Source organism: Bos mutus, chromosome 19 (genome assembly GCF_027580195.1).
Source record: "Bos mutus isolate GX-2022 chromosome 19, NWIPB_WYAK_1.1, whole genome shotgun sequence".
Lineage (NCBI taxonomy): Eukaryota > Metazoa > Chordata > Mammalia > Artiodactyla > Bovidae > Bos > Bos mutus.
The window spans coordinates 34,578,875-34,596,417 of NC_091635.1; the positions used below are offsets into that span (position 1 = coordinate 34,578,875).

The window sequence follows — 17,543 nt, forward strand, 5'->3', positions numbered from 1 at the left end:
CTGTATGGAGCCCCTGTCTCTCTCGTGACCAAGACACCTGGCAACCCTTTCCCCTCCCATCCACAACCAGGCCCTGGTGAAGAGTCCACCTGCCATGGAGACCAGGAGATGCAGGAGGCTGAGGCCAGGCCAGCATCTTTCTGGGACTTATCACCCCTTGTCCAGAAACCTTCCACCCCCTACTCCTGCCCAGAAGACTTAATCACCCCTTGTCCAGAAACCTTTCACCCCCTACATCTGCCCGGAAGACTTATCACCCCCTGCCCAGCCACAAATGCCAGCTCAAATAAAAAATAACCAAAACATCCTGCCTGAGTGACCTTTCCCTTATCGCTACCACAAGCCTCCCCACAAATATGGAGACTCCCTGATCCCTCTCCGCATCAGCCTGGTTGTTAGGCCGGCTGTCGCCCCTCCTTGCCTGAATAAAGGTAACCTATTTCTGTTGAGATTGTCGTTCCTCTTTCTGCCTCGGCCCAAACTATACCTTACACCGTCCAGACCCCAAAAGCCACATAAAAGGCCAACTCTGTCCCATTGATCGCTGCCCCAGCTGGCAGAGGCCTAGGAGATGGAGCCCTCCCTCGACCTCCTCCCCTTCCCCTCTCTCTGGATGACCAGGGCTGCGGGGTCTCCATTTGGCCCAATAACAGAACTGGAGGTAAGAGGCGAGGACGGCTTTCGTTTCCATGGCTCTCAGAAGGCCCAGAGTGGCGGGGGAGGCCTGGCGGGAGGATCCCGGAGCCAAGCCACTGGGGCCCCCACACGCACCCCTGGATGCTGGCTCTGTTGGCAGGAGAGAGAAGTCAGAGCCGTGTCCTGGAGGGCCACGTGGGAACAGAGTGTCTCTCTGCCCCCCCTGGGCCAGGGCGGGTCTCCCACCCTCCCTCAGGGAGTCACTCAGGGTCCCATGAGGCTGGGTGCCTGGTGCCTGGGCGGGTCGTCCTGGGGGCACACCAGGGCCTGGGTTTGCTGGGGCTCAGGAAGGCCTCTGAAAGAGAGGGTGGAGGGAGGCTGAGGAGACTTTTAGAGACAGTTCAGCCAGGCCTGGTGGCTCCCCCTCCTGGCCATTCCCAGGAGGCGACACGAAGGCACGGGCTTAAGTCCAGGTAATTGTATTCAGGCTGCTTCACATGGTCCCTCAGCCAGGCCTGGACTGCATCCTAAGGAGCCACAGTGAGTTCCAGTGGCCGCATGACAGTGGCCAAGCTGCTCACATAGGCTGTGCCCGGTGGCTCCGTCTCAGCCTCGTCTAAGCGGCTTGCACTCAGGAGTTACTTCTCCGCCGTTATTTGAACCAGAACAAGAGCAGCAGCACTATCACGATCGCCATGATCACCATCTGGTTGCTGGGCACGGGCTCTGGGGACAGAAGGGGAAGAGGTCACAGAAGTCCTCCGGTCCCAGGTGCCAGGCTCCAGAGGGGCAGCTGTCTACCCGTCACCCACCCACCCACCCTTGGGCAGCCTGCTGTCACTCTGTATTGCAGGGATGAGTGGCAAATGGTGTTATCACTGGAGGGAAGAAGGACGGGGTCCGAGCCACCAGCCGGCCTCTGTGAGGCCGTGAGGGCAGATGGACTCAGATGGTCCCCTTGCCATGCGCTGCCAGACCTCATGGTCTGCGCTGTGGCGTGGTCCAGGCCAAGCCCCTCCCTGGGCAGAGATGAGGGAGCTTCGGCCAAACTCTCTGAAGACAAAGAGGATCTTGACATCTAGGGTCACAGAAGCAGAACTCGAGGGGACCTTAGGAGTCAGTCAGGTCAAATTTATCATTGCAGAGAGGGGTCAAGGCCAGAGAGATGAGCTTGACTTGGTTAAGGTCACCCAGCTCACTCATGACCAAGCAACTAGTCAGGGTCCAAGCTAGGAACTCGCCAGGAGCTCCGGGTAACCCCAGGGATCAAGTGCTGTTTCCCCGAGTGCCTCCCCTGAGCTGGCAGAGAGTGGGGCGAAGGCGTTTTCTTCTCCTGAAGGGCTGAAAGCGAATGTCCCCCCTCCTGATCTGTGGGCTCCCCCTCACCTTTGACTTCAAGCCTCTGGGGATCTGAGACTCTGTGGACAAGGCCACCGCCACGAGAGCGCAGGTCCATCTGGGCCTCGCACGAGAAGTTATGGTGGCCGTCTTCCCTGTGAGCTGTGGTGTTGTGGGTGACCACGGCATCTTGGGGGAAGGGTGGTGTCCCCACAAAGGTGTGATTGTACAAGATCTCAGTACCACGGAGCAGGGTGACAGTGAGGCCTTCGAGGGGTGCCACGGCGGGGACCCTGCACTCGATGGTGAACAGTGTCCCTACGGCCACTGAGGTGTGCGACAGCGTCAGCAGCACTTGCTTTGGAGGGTCTGCAGGAAGGCGGAAGGGAGGTCTGCTCAGGATGGGGGTGCAGCTCGGGCAGGCCCCACCCAGCCCAGACCATCCCCCGTGACCACGGTGTTCTCAGGAAGTGGGCTGGGGCTGGACGGAGGAAGCAGTTCAGGGTGAACGATGTCCTGGGTGGTAGTTTCAGGGACCTGATGACTTCTGCAACGGACAAGAAAGGAGGTGCCCTGGTGTCTCCAAAGAAAAGGTTCCGAATCAGTTCAGTCAACTAGAAAGATAAAAGTTTTGGCTGTGTCTCTTTCCTCTCCATAAATTCAATAGAAATTTCAAAAATGAAACAGTTGGATGGTTTTGTTGAGAGAGACTTAGAAGGGAGTACTCACTGGAATGGGGCCATGAATTGTGAGGGTCTTCAGGGGCGGAGGCAAGAGTCAGAGCTGCCTTGGTTTTCAGGATCAGGTTTAAAACTATCGCTATCCCTTACTATTAAACTCCATGGTTCCCTGAGTTCCTGTGTTTTTTTTTTTTTAAACCCAAGATTTATTTCTTTTGTTGTTCCAGGTCTTAGCTGTGGTATGTGGGATCTAGTTCTCTGACCAGGGATCAACCCCGTGTACCGTGTATTGGGAGTACGTAGTCTTCGCCACAGGACCACCAGGACATCTCCCTGGGTTCATTTTTGAACTAGAATACCTAGCCTCCATTACCCCAGGATAATGTGGTAGATTTAGGACATCTTTCTCCTCATTTGTCCACTGATGAGAGTTCTGAGAGATACCCTAAGTGCCGAGCTTCTGAGAGAAACCCCGTCTCTCCACGGTCTCTGTGGCCCATGGGCAGGTGTGTGTGTGTGTGTGATGGTTACACATTTGGAAAGGGCCCTCAGGGGAAGATAAGACCACAACCTTCTCTCCAGGAGGTGAAATGGTTGTGCCAGCCCTCCTGATGGGGTCCCTGCTGCTTGTCATGGGATGCAGGGTATTCTGGTGATGGGGGTGCTCCCCAGTGAGAGGAAACTGTGGAAATGACTTTTAGATTTGTCTAAACCTTGCTTGGATTGTCTGCCTCTGAGCAAATCTCAAAATCCTGGTTGCTGGCAGGGTTCAAGGAGGCCAGGGGAGGGTTTGAGAAGATTCTGAGACTGTGGCCTGGATCTAGGAGCCCAGGGAGGTGCAGGCCATAGGAGAGTGCCCAGGAGCAGTGACAGAGCAGCTCGTTGTGGGTTTGCAGACACAGGCTCCGGCCTCGGGGAGCAGGGCCCCGTGGGCGACACTCACAGAACACGGTGATGTTGAAAACTTTCATCTCCTCCTTGCCGCCGCAAATGAAACTGCACATGAGCTCCATGTTCTCGGAGATGCTGATGACCTTGAACAACTTCCACTGAGCCTGGCCCTCCAGGAAAGTCTTGTGTAGGGCTGTCTCCAGAACAAGTTTCTTGGGGTCTGTACAACTGGCAGTAAAATTAATCACCTGAAACTCTCCAGACCCCACCAACAGGTGCTTTGGCTCCATGGGTACCTCGAACTGCTCCTCACCAGAACCTGGAAACCAGAAAACTCTGCTCAGCAGACAGCCCTGCTGCCCTGCCTGGAGGAGCTGCCCATGGTGGGCACTCTGATCAAGGGGTCCCTTCTGCTCCTCTCTCCTTGTGCAGACATTATTGCCTGTGATCTAGACCAAGGGGGCTGCCCTCTAGCTGTCTCCCTGCCCCTGACTGCTCTTCTTCTAGCTTCTCACCTCCTGGTGAGTCTTCATCAGGCACATCTTCTATCCCCAAGAAGATTGTATTCAAACTTGGCCCCCAGCCCAAATGACCCTTCCTCTCTGAAGGCCTCCCTGAAATGGAAGTGGATCGTGTCCTCTCAGGCCCTGTGTCCATGAGTTCAGCTCCTCCTGTACTCCTTCACTCTCTCCTGCAAATCCTTGTAGAGCACCGGCTGTGTGGCAGGCACCATTCTAGGCTCTGGGGAGCCATCAGAGACGGAAGAAGACCAAGGCTTCCCCTAGTGGAGCTCACACTGCCGCAAGGGACACAGAGTAACAAACAAGGAAACTAACCTGTTTTCAGTTGGTGTGAAGTACCTGGGAAAGGAAATAGGGAATGGGGTGCAGCTGCCATGTTAATACTGTGCTCAGCACAGGTTCCATGGAAACGGTGACATTTGAGCTAAGGATGAAGGAGATGGGGGGACTTGGCTGGCAGGTGTCTGCTGAGGGCAGAAAACCACCAGCACTGAGACCCTGGGCAGAGAGGAGACCAGGGGGGTCAGAGCCCAGCGAGGAAGAAGGTGAGGAATCTGAACTGATCTCGGCCAGCTGGGCCTGTACTGTGCCCTGTTTTCCCGCCACACCCGCACGCCCCACCTAGCCCTCAGCTGGGGCAAGAGAGAGGCTCTGCAGGGAGAGAGAGAGAGAGCTGCATTTGAATCCCGAGTTTGCCAGCTCTGTGGCCTTGGGCAAAGTGCTTTCTCTTTCTGAGCCTCAGTTTGTCCATCTGTCAAATGGGTTAGTAAGCCCTTTCCTGCATGGTTGCCATGAAAACACCTGGCAGGTTTTCCAAAACAGAGCACTGAGTATATGGAGGCATTCTCCTTCACCGTCCCCTGGACTCCCCAGAAGGGGCTTCATTTGCACTTTGGTGGTCAGCAGAAGACAGTGCCCTCCACTGACCTCTGCTGTCCACGGGGCCACCTCTGAAGACCAGCTGGGATGTGCCCTCACCTTCCCTCGAGCCTCAGCCTCCCTTCATTTCCTCATCAGTCTCCATGACCTGCCACATCCACACATCCTGAAGTTATGGGGCCCGTTCAACCCAGTGTGTGAAGGCCAGGACCCCAACCTACTGCCCTGGGGTCATGGGGTCATGGGGTCATGGGGAAGCCAGGCTCACACAGCAGCCCACACCCGTGGCGGGTGGCCGCTGTGCTCAAAGCCCTAGCGACTTCAGGACCAGGACCCCCTTCTCCGCACGATACCAGGGGTACAGGTGACATACCCGCTGGCTGGCACACACCCAGTCTGGACCCCCAGGCTCACCTCGGCAGCAGAGCGGGGCAAGAAAGGCTGCGAGCGTTCCCCAGCCACCAAAAGGGGACATCTCGGGTGGCGTCCACAGGTTTGCAGGGAACAGCTGAGGACTGCCTGGAGAGACGTGAAGGGCACTGGTCAGGAAGGGGTGACCTGTATCGGCAGTCCGGAACCCCCAGCCTTCTGTAAGCTGTACCGTATTTCCTCTCATTATCTGAGTGGTCTTGGGGAAGCCACATGGAAGGCCAGCTCCCAGGGCCACAGGCCTATAAGAAACTGGGCAGAGGAAGCCAGGAGTCAGCTGATAGGTGGGACATAGCCTGGTCCTCCTGGCACGCTGCCATCAGGGGTGGGGCGGGCACACTGCCATCAGGGGTGGGGCGGGCACCCGGGGCTCATGTGTGTGTGATGTGTGTGGACACAGGACAGTCAACGCTACAAGCCCCAAATCTGGGGAGCCCCGAATCCCACAGGACTCATTATTGGGGTCAACCTAGGAGGGAGTTTCCCAGTTGGAAAGAGGGTTTGGGAGGCGAAAGCTGGACATTCTCCTCCTTCCTCTGGCCCCCTCCCCCTTAGATTTCTGGTGACGCACAGGGTCCCCAGGCACTTTCCTGTCTCTTTTCTTAGCTAAATGTGATTTCATGTTACCAAGATAAGGAGGAAGGAAAAGAAAACTAGCATTTCCTGATGCCTACTCTTTGTTAGGGACTAGGTTTAGGTTTTAATACGTTGTCTCATTATCACACCAAATCTGCCAATTTTGATTGTGCATCTGAGGAAGTTCAGGGCTCAGGTGAATTAATAAATCACAAAGATATTAGGTGATGGAACTGAGGTGAGAATTTCGGAATGAGGAGTGGTTGGTTGGAGAATTGGAGGTTGCCAGGGATTAAAGGGAGGGAGACATGGACTGAAAGAGCAGAGAGGACTTTAGGACGGAGAAGCCGCTCTGTTTGCTACTACAATGGTGCATATGTGTCAGCACACACGTGCCCAAACCCACAGAATGTACACACCAAGACTGAACCGTGATGTCAACAATGGTCTTTGGGTGATAATGACGTGTCAATGCAGGTTCATCAGTTATGAGAAATGGACCACTCTGCTGGGGGATGTTGGTAACAGGAGAGGCTGTGCATGTGTGGGGACAGGAGGTATGTGGCAAGTCTCTACTTCCTCTAAGTTTTGCTGTAAACCTAAAACTGTTTTTTGTTTTTTTTTTAAATGGAGATAGTGGAGGACAGAGGAGACTGGTATATTACAGTCCATGGGTTTGAAAAGAGTCGTCATGACTTAGAGACAGAACAACAACAGAAAAATAGCTCAAACACACCGCCTTGGAGGGCAGCCTTCTGGGTCAGGATTCTTGCCAACTGTGGATGTTGTTGAAATGCAGGCTTTTAGGATTTTCCTTTTAGGGTTTCCCTGGTGTCCAGTTGTTAAGACTCTTCGCTTCTGAGGGTGAACCTTGGAGCCCTAGTCTTTGATCCCCTAGGAATTAACATTCCATATGCGCATTGCATGGCCAAAAAGAAAGAAAATGCAGGCTTTTAAACTCAGTTTTTAGCTGGGTTTATAGGGAGTAATTTGCTCAATCATTCCTAAATTCTCATCTCAGCTTACATTTTTAAAATATTTAAACACCAAACTTGGATCTACATTTTTTATGAGGCACATCTAATGAATAAGAGTGTGGAATGGTTGAAAGTCGAATGGTAAAAGATACACCAGCAAAGCTAACCAAAATAAAACCAGGAAAGGTCTGTTCGTATCAAGCAAAAGGGAATTTTAAGACAAACATATTTATTAGGGACAGAGGGGTACCTAGATTAAAGGATCAGTTCATCTGGAAATTATAAGAGTTCTAAACTTGTAAGCGCTTAGTTTGAAGGAACAACAAAGAGCTAAAACCATCATCATAGCAAGAAATTTTAATACAACATCTCTCTATTATGAATAATGAAGCAAATGTGAAAAGATGATCAACATCATTAATCATCAGGGAAATGGCAAATCAAAACCACATTGAGATATCACCCACCACTGTCAGAACGGTTATCATCAAAGACAGAACAAATGAAAAGCATTGGCAAGGGTGTGGAGAAAAGGGGACACTTTTGTACTGTTGGTGGGATCGTAAATTGGTACAACTGCTGTGGAAAAAAGTATGGAGGTGCCTCAAAAAATTAAAAATAGAACTGCCGTATGATCCAGCAATTTTACTTCTGGGTATTCGTCTGAAGAAAACAAAAGCACTAATTCGAAGACATATGTGCCCACAAATGTTCACTGTGGCCTCATTTCCGATAGCCAACATGTGGAAGCAAATTAAGTGTTCATCAATGGATGCATAGATAAAGATGTGGTTGTATATCTACACAACGGAATATTATTCAGCCATAAAGAATGAAATCTTGCCATTTTCAACAACTCAGATGGACCTAGAGGGCGTTATACTAATGAATAACAATGGATCAGACAAAGAGAATTACCAAATATGACCTCACGTATATGTGGAATCTGGAAAACAAAACAAACAAAACCAAAACCAGGCTCCTAAATACAGAGAACGAATGGGTGGTTGCTGGAGGCTAAGGGGCTCCAAAATAGATGAATGGGATTAAGAGGTACAAAGCACCAGTTATAAAATAAACCACAGGTATGTAATACAGCATAAGGAATATGGTCAAATAATATTTTGATAACTCTGTATGGAGAGAGGTGGATACTAGACTTACTGTGGCGATAATTTCAAAATGTATGCAAATACCAAACCACTGTGTAGAACATCTGAAGCTTACATAATATTGTACATTATAGGCCAATCTAAAAATTTATTTAATGGGTATAGAGTTTCAGTTTCACAAGCTAAAAATGTTTCAAGATCCACTGTGAAACAATGTGAATATAAGACAACCAAATATATGTTCAAAAATGGTTAAGTGGTGAAATTTATGTTATGTGTATTTTACCATAATCGAACATTTAATTAATACAATGTTGTAAATCAATTACACTTCAATAAAGTTAAAAATTAAAAGACTATAAATCATTTATGCCAAGAAATATGAAACCGAGTAGACCAAATCTTAGAAAAAGTAGAACTTACCTAACTTGATTGAAGAAGAAATAAAAAGCCTGGATAGTTCCACAACTATTAAAAAAAGTACATTCATAATTTGAAATCTTCCCACAAAGAAAACATCAAATCTAGACAGTGTTACAGAGGTTTAAGTAGGGATAATTCTAATTTTACAAAAGCTCTTTCTGAGAATGGAAATAGCAGGAACATGCTCTCTTTCTATGAGGCCAGTTTAACCTAAATACCAAAATGAGACAAATTAGGATGAAACAGAAAAATTAAAATTAAATTATAAAATTATAATTTTATATTTTACATTATATTTTAATTTATATTATACTTTATATATTATATTTATATTATACATATTTTTATATTTATATTTTATATTCACTCATGAATATAAATGAAAAATAAGAAAAATACAAACCTAGCAATGTATTAAAAATATTAGACATCATATCCAAGTTAGGCTTAGCTATGAAAAGTTGGTCGAACAATAGAAGAGAAAGCTATGAATGTCATTTATTATTGTGGGTAATAGTAAACTTTGGTGCTCTATGTCACGTTGCTTATGCTCTTCTCTAAAATCAGCTGCATTTGCAGTGGATAATTTCCTGCAAGCTTAGACTGATCTTATGCTCCAGGGTCCCACCTCAGGTTTATACCATGCTTCTTTTTGCTTTTTTTTCTCAGGCTTCTCCAATGCTTTAAGAGTCACTTAGCTACCGGCTAGTGTTTCCCAGAAGCCTAGGAGTGTCAAGTTCCCTAAACATGAAATCCTCAACCAACAAGAGGCCAAGAAGTGGCAAATACAGCTCCAGCTTCGTTCCTTTGGATAGGCAATCAGGCCAGCATCCTGTAGACCTATCAGAGGTCCCGACAGACTTGAACTCCCTTTGCTTACACCTGCAGCATCAGTTATGCATCTTCTATTGGCTTTCTCTCCTTCCCTGCCCCAGTCTTCCTGTTCCTTATTTCCTGCTTCCTGGCTTCAATAATTAAATAATCTACCTGAACTGTAGTCCTTGTTGCAAGCTCTGCTTTTGAAGGAGCCCATACTAAAAACTTACATTATAGTTTTAAGAAGAAAAAACCATATGATCATCTTAATAGATCTAGGGAAAAAAAAATGATGACATTCAACATTCTTTCATGACAAAAGCTCTCAGCAGGCTAGATGGAAATGTCCTTAATGTGATAAAGGAAAATCAGAGAAAGTTTTCATATGTACTATTATTTATTTTACATATGTATTATTTTCTTTGATGAGGAAATTTTAGGACATTTCCTTTAAAATCCAGAACCAGAAAAGGATGACAACTATCTCTGCTTCTATGTAACATTTTCCCACAGGTCCTAGACAATATAGTATGACAAGAAAAAGAAATTAAAGGCCTAGGCGTGGGAAAAGAGTAAAACCATCAGTATTTTCATATTATGTGGTTGCCTAGGTAGAAAATCCGAATGAATGATCAATCGGATGAATGATTCAGAATAAGAGATTTTCACAAGAAAATCCAATATCCAATATCCCAGAAGAAATATCCAAAAACCAATATCCAAAAAGAAATTGCTTTTGTGTATAACAGTAATATACAAAACTGTAATTTAGGACTTTCCTGATCGTCCAGTGGTTAAGACTCTGCACTTTTACTGCAGGGGCCACAGGTTTGATCCTTGGTCAGGGAAGTTCTGCATGCTGCATGGAGTTTCCAGGGGAAAAAAGTAATTTAAAAAGCACCCTATGTATAGTAGCAAAAAGATAGAAATTATATATATATATATACACAGAAACAAAAAGATAGCAAAATGTACATAAGACCTATAGTAAGAAAGTTATAAAACACTATTGAAAAACATTAAGTACAGTTTAAATAAATGTAGAACCAGCCCATGTTCATGACTAAGAGGTTCAATACTATAATGAGGACAATCCTCTTCCCATAGATTTAATGACATTCCAATGGATCCTAATAAGGGCATCATGGTACAAAAAGATGATTCTGAAACTTATTATGGAAAGAACAAAAGGACCAAGACACTCCTAAAGAAAAATAAAATGAGGGAATTTGCTGCTAGTTTTAAGACTTACTATAAAATATGATATTAGTATAGATGTCGACGGATTAACCAGTGGAACAGCATAAAGTACCTAGAAATAGACGCATGAAACTCACACATCTGACGAAACCAGCCCTGGAGATCACTGCGGGGGAGAAGGGATATAGGTGAATGAAGCTGGATCAAGTGGCTAACTATGCGGAGGAAAAAGATGGGAAACATATCCCTACCTCACGTGGAATGAAGAGATCAATTCTATCTAATTTAAAGACTCATGTGTAAAAGAACACTTGAAAAACTTTTATAAGAAAATATGTTTAGTTGCTAAACAGTGTCCAACTCTGTGACCCCGTGGACTGTAGACCACCAGGCTCCTCTGTCCATGGGATTTCCCAGGCAAGAATACTGGAGTGGGTTGCCATTTCCTACTTCAGGAGACTTTTCTGATCCAGGGGTCAAACCCTCGGCTCCTGCAGCGGCTCTTGCCATTGCAGGAAGATTCTTTACTGCTGAGCCGCTGGGGAAGCCCATGAGAAAATATAGGACAGTATTTTTATGTCCTTGGGGCAAGGAAAGATTCCTAAAGCAAAACCTCAAGATCACTAATGCTGGAATAAATAACTGATCATTTTGAATATATTAAAGACATGATGAACATTTCAAAGAAAACAAAATGTCTCAACTAATGAAAAGATGCTTTAATTCAATAAGAGCCAGGGAAATTAAAACCACAATGAGGAACCACTTTATATCTACTAGATTGCTGCTGCTGCTGCTGCTAAGTCGCTTCAGTCGAGTCCGACTCAGTGCGACCCCATAGACGGCAGCTCACCAGGCTCCCCTGTCCCTGGGATTCTCCAGGCAAGAACACTGGAGTGGGTTGCCATTTCCTTCTCCAGTGCATAAAAGTGAAAAGTGAAAGTGAAGTCGCTGAGCCGTGTTCAACTCCTAGTGACCCCATGGACTGCAGCCTACCAGAAGTTAAAAAAGTCGACAAGACCAATTGTTGGACAGGCTGTGGGTCAAGGAATTCGTTTATTGCTGGTGAGAGTGTATTTTGGTTCTCTGAGAAATAATCAGGCATTATCTTCTAATGCTGAATAGCGTTATATCCTATAACCAACAATTCCACCCTTAGATATATGCCCTAGAGAAATTTTTGTACTAAGAACCAGAAGACCTGGTTTCTGCGTGACCCTGAGCAAGTCACTTTATCTCTGTGTGCCTCAGTTTTCTCTTCTGTAAAATGGGATTAACCATAGCACGTTCCTTATGGGAATGGTGTGTGGATTAAACTAATTATATGACAATATTTAAAAGTATTCGAAACAGTAGCTGGCACATAGAATATGTTATATAACTATTTCATAAAATGAAAATAAATGGATGTGATAAAGCACTAAATTAAAAGAATCAAGAGAACAATTGAAACAGACTTTGGGAGGCTGGTTATTTATGTCTGGGTGGGAGGTGATAGCACAGTAGGTAGATGGAAAGTTTAGTGGTAGTTCGTCTTTGGGTTGAGTGTTGGGTTCAGGGCTGATCATTATCTTATCTTACCGTGCAATGCATATGCATGTTACATAGATGTGTTCATTATGTGTCACATAGTAAATTTCACAAAAGAATACAAAGAGAAAAGAGAAATTCCCACATATCTAGAAAGAAGAGGCTCCTTGAGACTATGAACCGCAGGATAGGAAAGTCCCTTCTAACCAGGTAGGACTTCATTGAATGGGATTCATCAGGAACCTTGGATGTGACCCCAAGAGGCTGGGGACTATACTTGTCCCCTAAGCATCAGCTCTGAGCTCAGTCCAGATGACCTGGACCCACGTGGGCCATGGCAGGAAGACAGTCCCAGGTTTCTAAGCCAGTTGTGTGGTTGACAGAGCAGGGGAGGAAGAGAAAGGACAAAACCAGGAAATAACCACAAAGCAATAGGCTGTTGGACTCAGAGAGATGGCTGGCTGAGCTCCTCATGCAACGACTGACCAGTTGAAGGAAATTCTGCTGCATATCAGCCCCTGTGCTCATGGGGGGGCCTGGAATGGGTGGGTGAAGCCTGGGGAAGGGCAAGAACAAGAACTCAAGTGTTGATTGACAATCTATCCCAAGCCCTTTCCACTCTGCCAAGAGGGAAGCAGGGAGCATCACCTTACCTGTACCAGCAAATGGGTGCTGCCGTGATGGGGAAAGAGGGTGGCCGGGGTCCAGCTTCCAGCAGCTCTTGTTCCCTGGGCTGCTGCTGGTTCAACGAGTGTTGCCTGGTTTTTGACTGAATTCCCCTCTCAGAAGTCATGTGCTTCCTGTCCCAGCTATGATATCTGACTGTGACTTTCTGTTTATTACCTCTTGTTTTAAACCCCGGTAAATATATACTGGGGCTTCCCAGGTGGCTTATAGGTGAAGAATCCACCTGCCCATGTGGGAGCCAATCCCTGAGTCAGAAAGATCCCCTGGAGAAGGAAATGGCACCCTACTCCAGAATTCTTGCCTGGGAAATCCCATGGACAGAGGAGTCTGGCAAGCTACAGTCCCTTGGGTTGCAAAAGAGTTGGACATGACTCAGTGACTAAACAACAGCAACAACAAAATAGACCCTGTAAAATTGACCGTTCTAACGTTTTTAGTGTAGGGTTCTGGGGCATTAAACACATTCACATTTTGTGTAACATCCACCACCATTCCTCTCTAGAACCACCATCCCTCACCCTCATCCCAAAGTGAACACTGCCCCTCTCCTTGAAACACTGGCTTTCTATCCCCCTCCCCGCAGCCCTTGGCAACCACTGTTCTCCCTGTAACTGGGCCCTCCTGTGAGTGGAATCAGACATCATTTGTCCTTTTGCCCTGGCTTATTTCACCTAGCCTGATGTCCTTAAGGCTCATTCATGCCATAGCACATTTGTGAGAAGTTCCTTGCTTTTGAAGGCTGAATAGCATCCCCTTGGATGAATACACCCCATTAGGTTTATCTACTCGTTGGTCAGTGGACACTTGGGATGATTCCTCCTGTGGTTCTTGTGAATAACACTTCTGTGGTCATGGGGGTCCAGACAAGTCTTCAAGTTCCTGCTTTCAACTGTTTGAGGCAAATGCCCAGAAGTGGAATTGCTGTAGCCTATGGTAGTTCCATGTTTTCTTTTCTTTTTTTTTTTGGCCATGCCTTAGGGCTTGCAAAATATGAATTTCCCAGCCAGGAATTAAACCCGGGTCATGGCGATGGAAATGCTGAGTATTAACCACTGGACCACCAGGGAATTCCCTCTCCGCTATTTCTTTTGATGTGTGTTTTCTGTGCTCCTGGGGCCTTGGATGAATGAGACAGATCCTGGATGAACCGCCCACTGAACCCCTGCAGGAGGCTTATCAACATCAGGGAGCAGGGTCTTCCCTGTATTTGACACGCCCTACTACCCAAAACTACTTACACCTAGGAATGATTATGTTCTGAGATCTTTTCACATCTGCCACTTCACCTAACAATTAAGAAAACCCTCCCCTGGCAGAGTAGCTTTGTACCAAGAGGCAGAGTTTCAGAGCTGGTGCTAGGCAGCCAGCTGGGATCACCCACAAGCAGAGGTTTTGCTCTCACAGGCCTGCCCCTCAGCGCCTGCCACTGAAAGTCCTGGCTTAGGAAAGACACAAATGAGTATGTGTCTGAGACCAAGACAGGGCTTTCCCGGTGGTTGAGTGGTAAAGAGTCCACCTGCCGATGCAGGAGATGCAGGAGGCTGGGGTTCAATCACTGGGTAGGAAGATCCCCCAGAGGAGGGAATGGCAACCCAGTCCAGTATTCTTGGCTGGAGAACCCCATGGACAGAGGAGCCGGGCGGGCTACAGTCCCTGGGGTTGCAAAGAGTCAGACACGAGTGAGCTTGCATGTATGTGTGCAAGAGACCAAGACAGTGGAGGCCACAGTTGCTGAAGTTCTGCTGGCTTTGAAGTGATCTCTCCTGGTACATTTGTGCCTCGATTTCTTCATAGAAGTTCTTTTGAAACCTTCCTCTCACAATGCTGGTCAAATGTTGGGGTGGGGCATCAGGATCCAAGGCTTCGAGGGGCCCACGGGATTTTAGTTTTAAACACAAATCAGGGCGCATGTGCCATTGACCTTTTCCCCTCCTCCACTCCCCCTCTCCTCCTGGACCCATTTTGTGACTTCTGAGCAAATCGCTTTTCGGGTCCGTTTATTTCCTTCTCTTCTCTGCTAAGCTTCTTGTGCCTTCCCCTTTGAACCACCAAGAGCAGGTTCAATAATGTTAATTAGATTTAAGCTAATGGCTAGGTTTTATGAGACACGTGTGTGCATGCTAAGTCGCTTTAGTCATGTCCGATTCTGCAAGCCAATGAACCGTAGCCTGCCAGGCTTCTCTGTCCATGGGGTTTTCCAGGCAAGAATACTGGAGTGGGGTGCCACTTCCTACTCCAGGGGATCTTCCCAACCCAGGAACTGAAATGAACCCAGGTCTCCTGCATTGCAGGTGGATTCTTTGTGTGTGTGTGTGTGTGTGTGTGTGTGTATATTTCAATGTACTGTACACCTGAAACTAACACAATATTATATAAATTAACTATACTTAAAATTTTTAGAAAAATTTTAAAAAGTCAGATACTACCAGGTGTTTGTGGTTTTTAACTATCAGAGTCTGGGTCCAGGGGCAGCGGTGGGACCTTGTCAGGCGAGTTCTGGGGCTTGACCCTGACCGCTCTTTCTCCAACTTCTGTGCAAGCTTTGTAGCTGTAAGGATGCCACCCAGCCACAATCGGAAATGTGTCACAACAACAGAGAACCGCCTCAGTTCATTTGTCAGTGGATAAAAGGGCCACTGACATGCCCTAACCTAACTTCAAGAGAGGATGGGACTGCTGTCTTCCTGGGTTTCCAGAAAGAGGGAAACAAAATCTGATGAAAAGATAACATCATCTCCACCACCGCAAACACCATTCCTTCTTTATTCCCGTTAATGAAAGGCAATAGTTGGGAGATAAGGGCACATCCTCGCTGGGAGAATCTCCTGTGAGTATATGAAAGGCCTCTGAATGGCATTGCAGTGAACGGGGAATCTTTATTTGATTCAGCATTTCCTGAACGTATCTGGACGCTGAGCCTGTTTTTCTGAGTTTCACCTCCCTTGGAACTCATATTCTGAGGCGTGAACTTTGGGAAACGGTCCTGTGGCTCTTGGTTCTCTTATCTGTACCAGCTGCCTCTCAGTCCATGGCAAGAGGTGACTCTGGGGAATCCTGCAGAATGAACGGCCACCCCACCCCCACCCCACGGTGAACCCGTGAAGCCTTCTTTCTGGTGCCTCCCACCCTGCTTCCTGTGTCACACCCCTTTTTCTAGGAACTCATCACAGGGAGGGGTAGCCCTCAGGTTTGATTTGGAAGGGACCCGAGCCCAACCTCTGACCCAAAGAAGACTTCCCCTTAGTCTGCTCAGGGTGAGGCCCTTCCCCTCTGTTGGGTTCCTCCGGAGACCGCACCTGCTCCCTTGCAACCCTCCTCTGGCCTGGCTGGGCGGTTCAAGCTGTTAGCAGCCCTTTGCCCTCCCGGAGCCAGGATCTGCCGTTGGGGACCCTGTGCCCCCGCTTCCAGCTTAGACCCTTATTCCGCATCACGTGACAGACATCTGTGCCCCCACCAGCTCCTCCCACGTCTCTCCAGGCCAAACTCCTGTGTCATCAAATGTCAGTGAGTTTCCAGCCCCTCACAGCCCTGCCCTCCACCTCTGGCCCTGTCATTAATGCCATCATCTTTGTTTGGGCTCAGCATTCCAGTTTCTGGTAACTTCTGGAATCTTGATTGGGTCATGAATCATCTTGGTGACTGGTCACTCTTTCCAGCTCTGCAATGCCTGCAGACACACTTCCCTGGCGGCTCAGATGGTAAAGAATCCTCTTGAAATGTGGGAGACCTGAGTTTGACCCCTGGGTCAGGAAGATCCCCTGGAGAAGGGCCTGGCAACCCACTCCAGTATTCTTGCCTGGAGAATCCCATGGACAGAGGAGCCCAGTGGGCTGCAGTCCCTGGGGTTGCAAAGAGTTGGACATGACTGGAGTGACTTAGCACGGCAGAGGCAGACAGACTCACGAGCCTGTATTTCTACGGCTTCATCCAAGTCACTGAGCCGGGCTGGGGAAGGGAAGGTGGATTTGGAGGTTCAGGGAAGAGGGGGCGGGAAGGGTACTTACTGGGCTTACCTGCCAACCCGCTCAGAGGCCAAGTTTATATACTCAGCTGCTGTCTTGCTGGCCCTGCCCTTCCTGCGTCTGGAAACGGCGCCCAGGAACCCCTGGCGTTTTCCATACGGTCTCCCAGGGGCTCCCATGTTCTCGCCAGCCCTGTTCGTCTGCTCACAGTTCATTGGCCCAGACACAGGGTCATGATGTGATTTTCTGCCTTGGCAAAGGGTCTGGTTTTTCACCGAAGAAAGGATGTTAAGTGTTCTTTCTTTTAATATTTATTTATTTGGCTGCACCTGGTCTGAGTTGTGGCATACAGTATCTTTGGGCTTTGTTGCAGCACGTGGGATCTAATTCCCTGACCAGGGATCAAACCTGGGCCCCCTGTGTTGGGAGAGTAGAGTCTCGTTTGCTGGATCACCAGGCAAGTCCTGTTAAGTGCTCTTAATCTTGAGGAAATACTGGTCTGCCATGGGAGAGAACTGAGGCCAGCCAGCCACCAGGGCACAGATATCCCAGTCCAGTGCCTGCCTGGCCCCGGGAGACAGACAAGCAGGTGGGGTTAACTGTAATTTTCTTTTGTTATCATCTCCTGAAGCTATGGAACAGTGACAGACTTTATTTTCTTGGGCTCCAAAATCACTGCAGATGGTGACTGCAGCCATGAAATTAAAAGACGCTTACTCCTTGGAAGAAAAGCTATGACCAACCTAGACAGCATATTAAAAAGCAGAGACGTTACTTTGCTGACAAAGGTCTGTCTAGTCAATGCTATGGTTTTTCCAGTGGTCACGTATGGATGTGAGAGTTGGACTATAAAGAAAGCTGAGCACCGAAGAACTGATGTGTTTGT

General features: G+C 47.8%; 1 protein-coding gene across 2 annotated transcripts; it reads right to left on the reverse strand.

Moving 5' to 3' along the window:
- Positions 1 to 138: 138 nt before the first annotated feature.
- On the reverse strand, positions 139 to 12,819 carry LOC102282124 (intercellular adhesion molecule 2-like). Of its 2 annotated transcripts, XM_070390081.1 has the most exons (7): positions 12,662 to 12,815; positions 8,463 to 8,507; positions 6,687 to 6,844; positions 5,360 to 5,464; positions 3,598 to 3,864; positions 2,023 to 2,343; positions 139 to 1,362 (listed from the first exon to the last, which is right to left on the reverse strand). In XM_070390081.1, the coding sequence occupies exons 4-7, from the start codon at positions 5,418 to 5,420 to the stop codon at positions 1,289 to 1,291; spliced, it is 723 nt and encodes a 240-aa protein (XP_070246182.1). In that variant the 5' UTR covers positions 5,421 to 5,464; positions 6,687 to 6,844; positions 8,463 to 8,507; positions 12,662 to 12,815; the 3' UTR covers positions 139 to 1,288. The 2 variants fall into 2 exon arrangements, with proteins under 2 accessions (XP_070246182.1, XP_070246183.1); XM_070390082.1 differs by lacking the exons at positions 6,687 to 6,844; positions 8,463 to 8,507 and having other exon boundaries at positions 12,662 to 12,819.
- Between the last annotated feature and the right edge of the window lie 4,724 nt (positions 12,820 to 17,543).

What these genes read in the sequence shown, in the direction of transcription:
- LOC102282124 (XM_070390082.1), bottom strand. Translation starts at nt 5,420, where the DNA reads ATGTCCCCTTTTGGTGGCTGGGGAACGCTCGCAGCCTTTCTTGCCCCG. An exon ending in TGCCCCGCTCTGCTGCCGAG is followed by an intron (nt 3,865 to 5,359) that starts GTGAGCCTGGGG and finishes TCTGGTTTCCAG; the next exon opens with GTTCTGGTGAGGAGCAGTTC. An exon ending in TTTCAACATCACCGTGTTCT is followed by an intron (nt 2,344 to 3,597) that starts GTGAGTGTCGCC and finishes GCCTTCCTGCAG; the next exon opens with ACCCTCCAAAGCAAGTGCTG.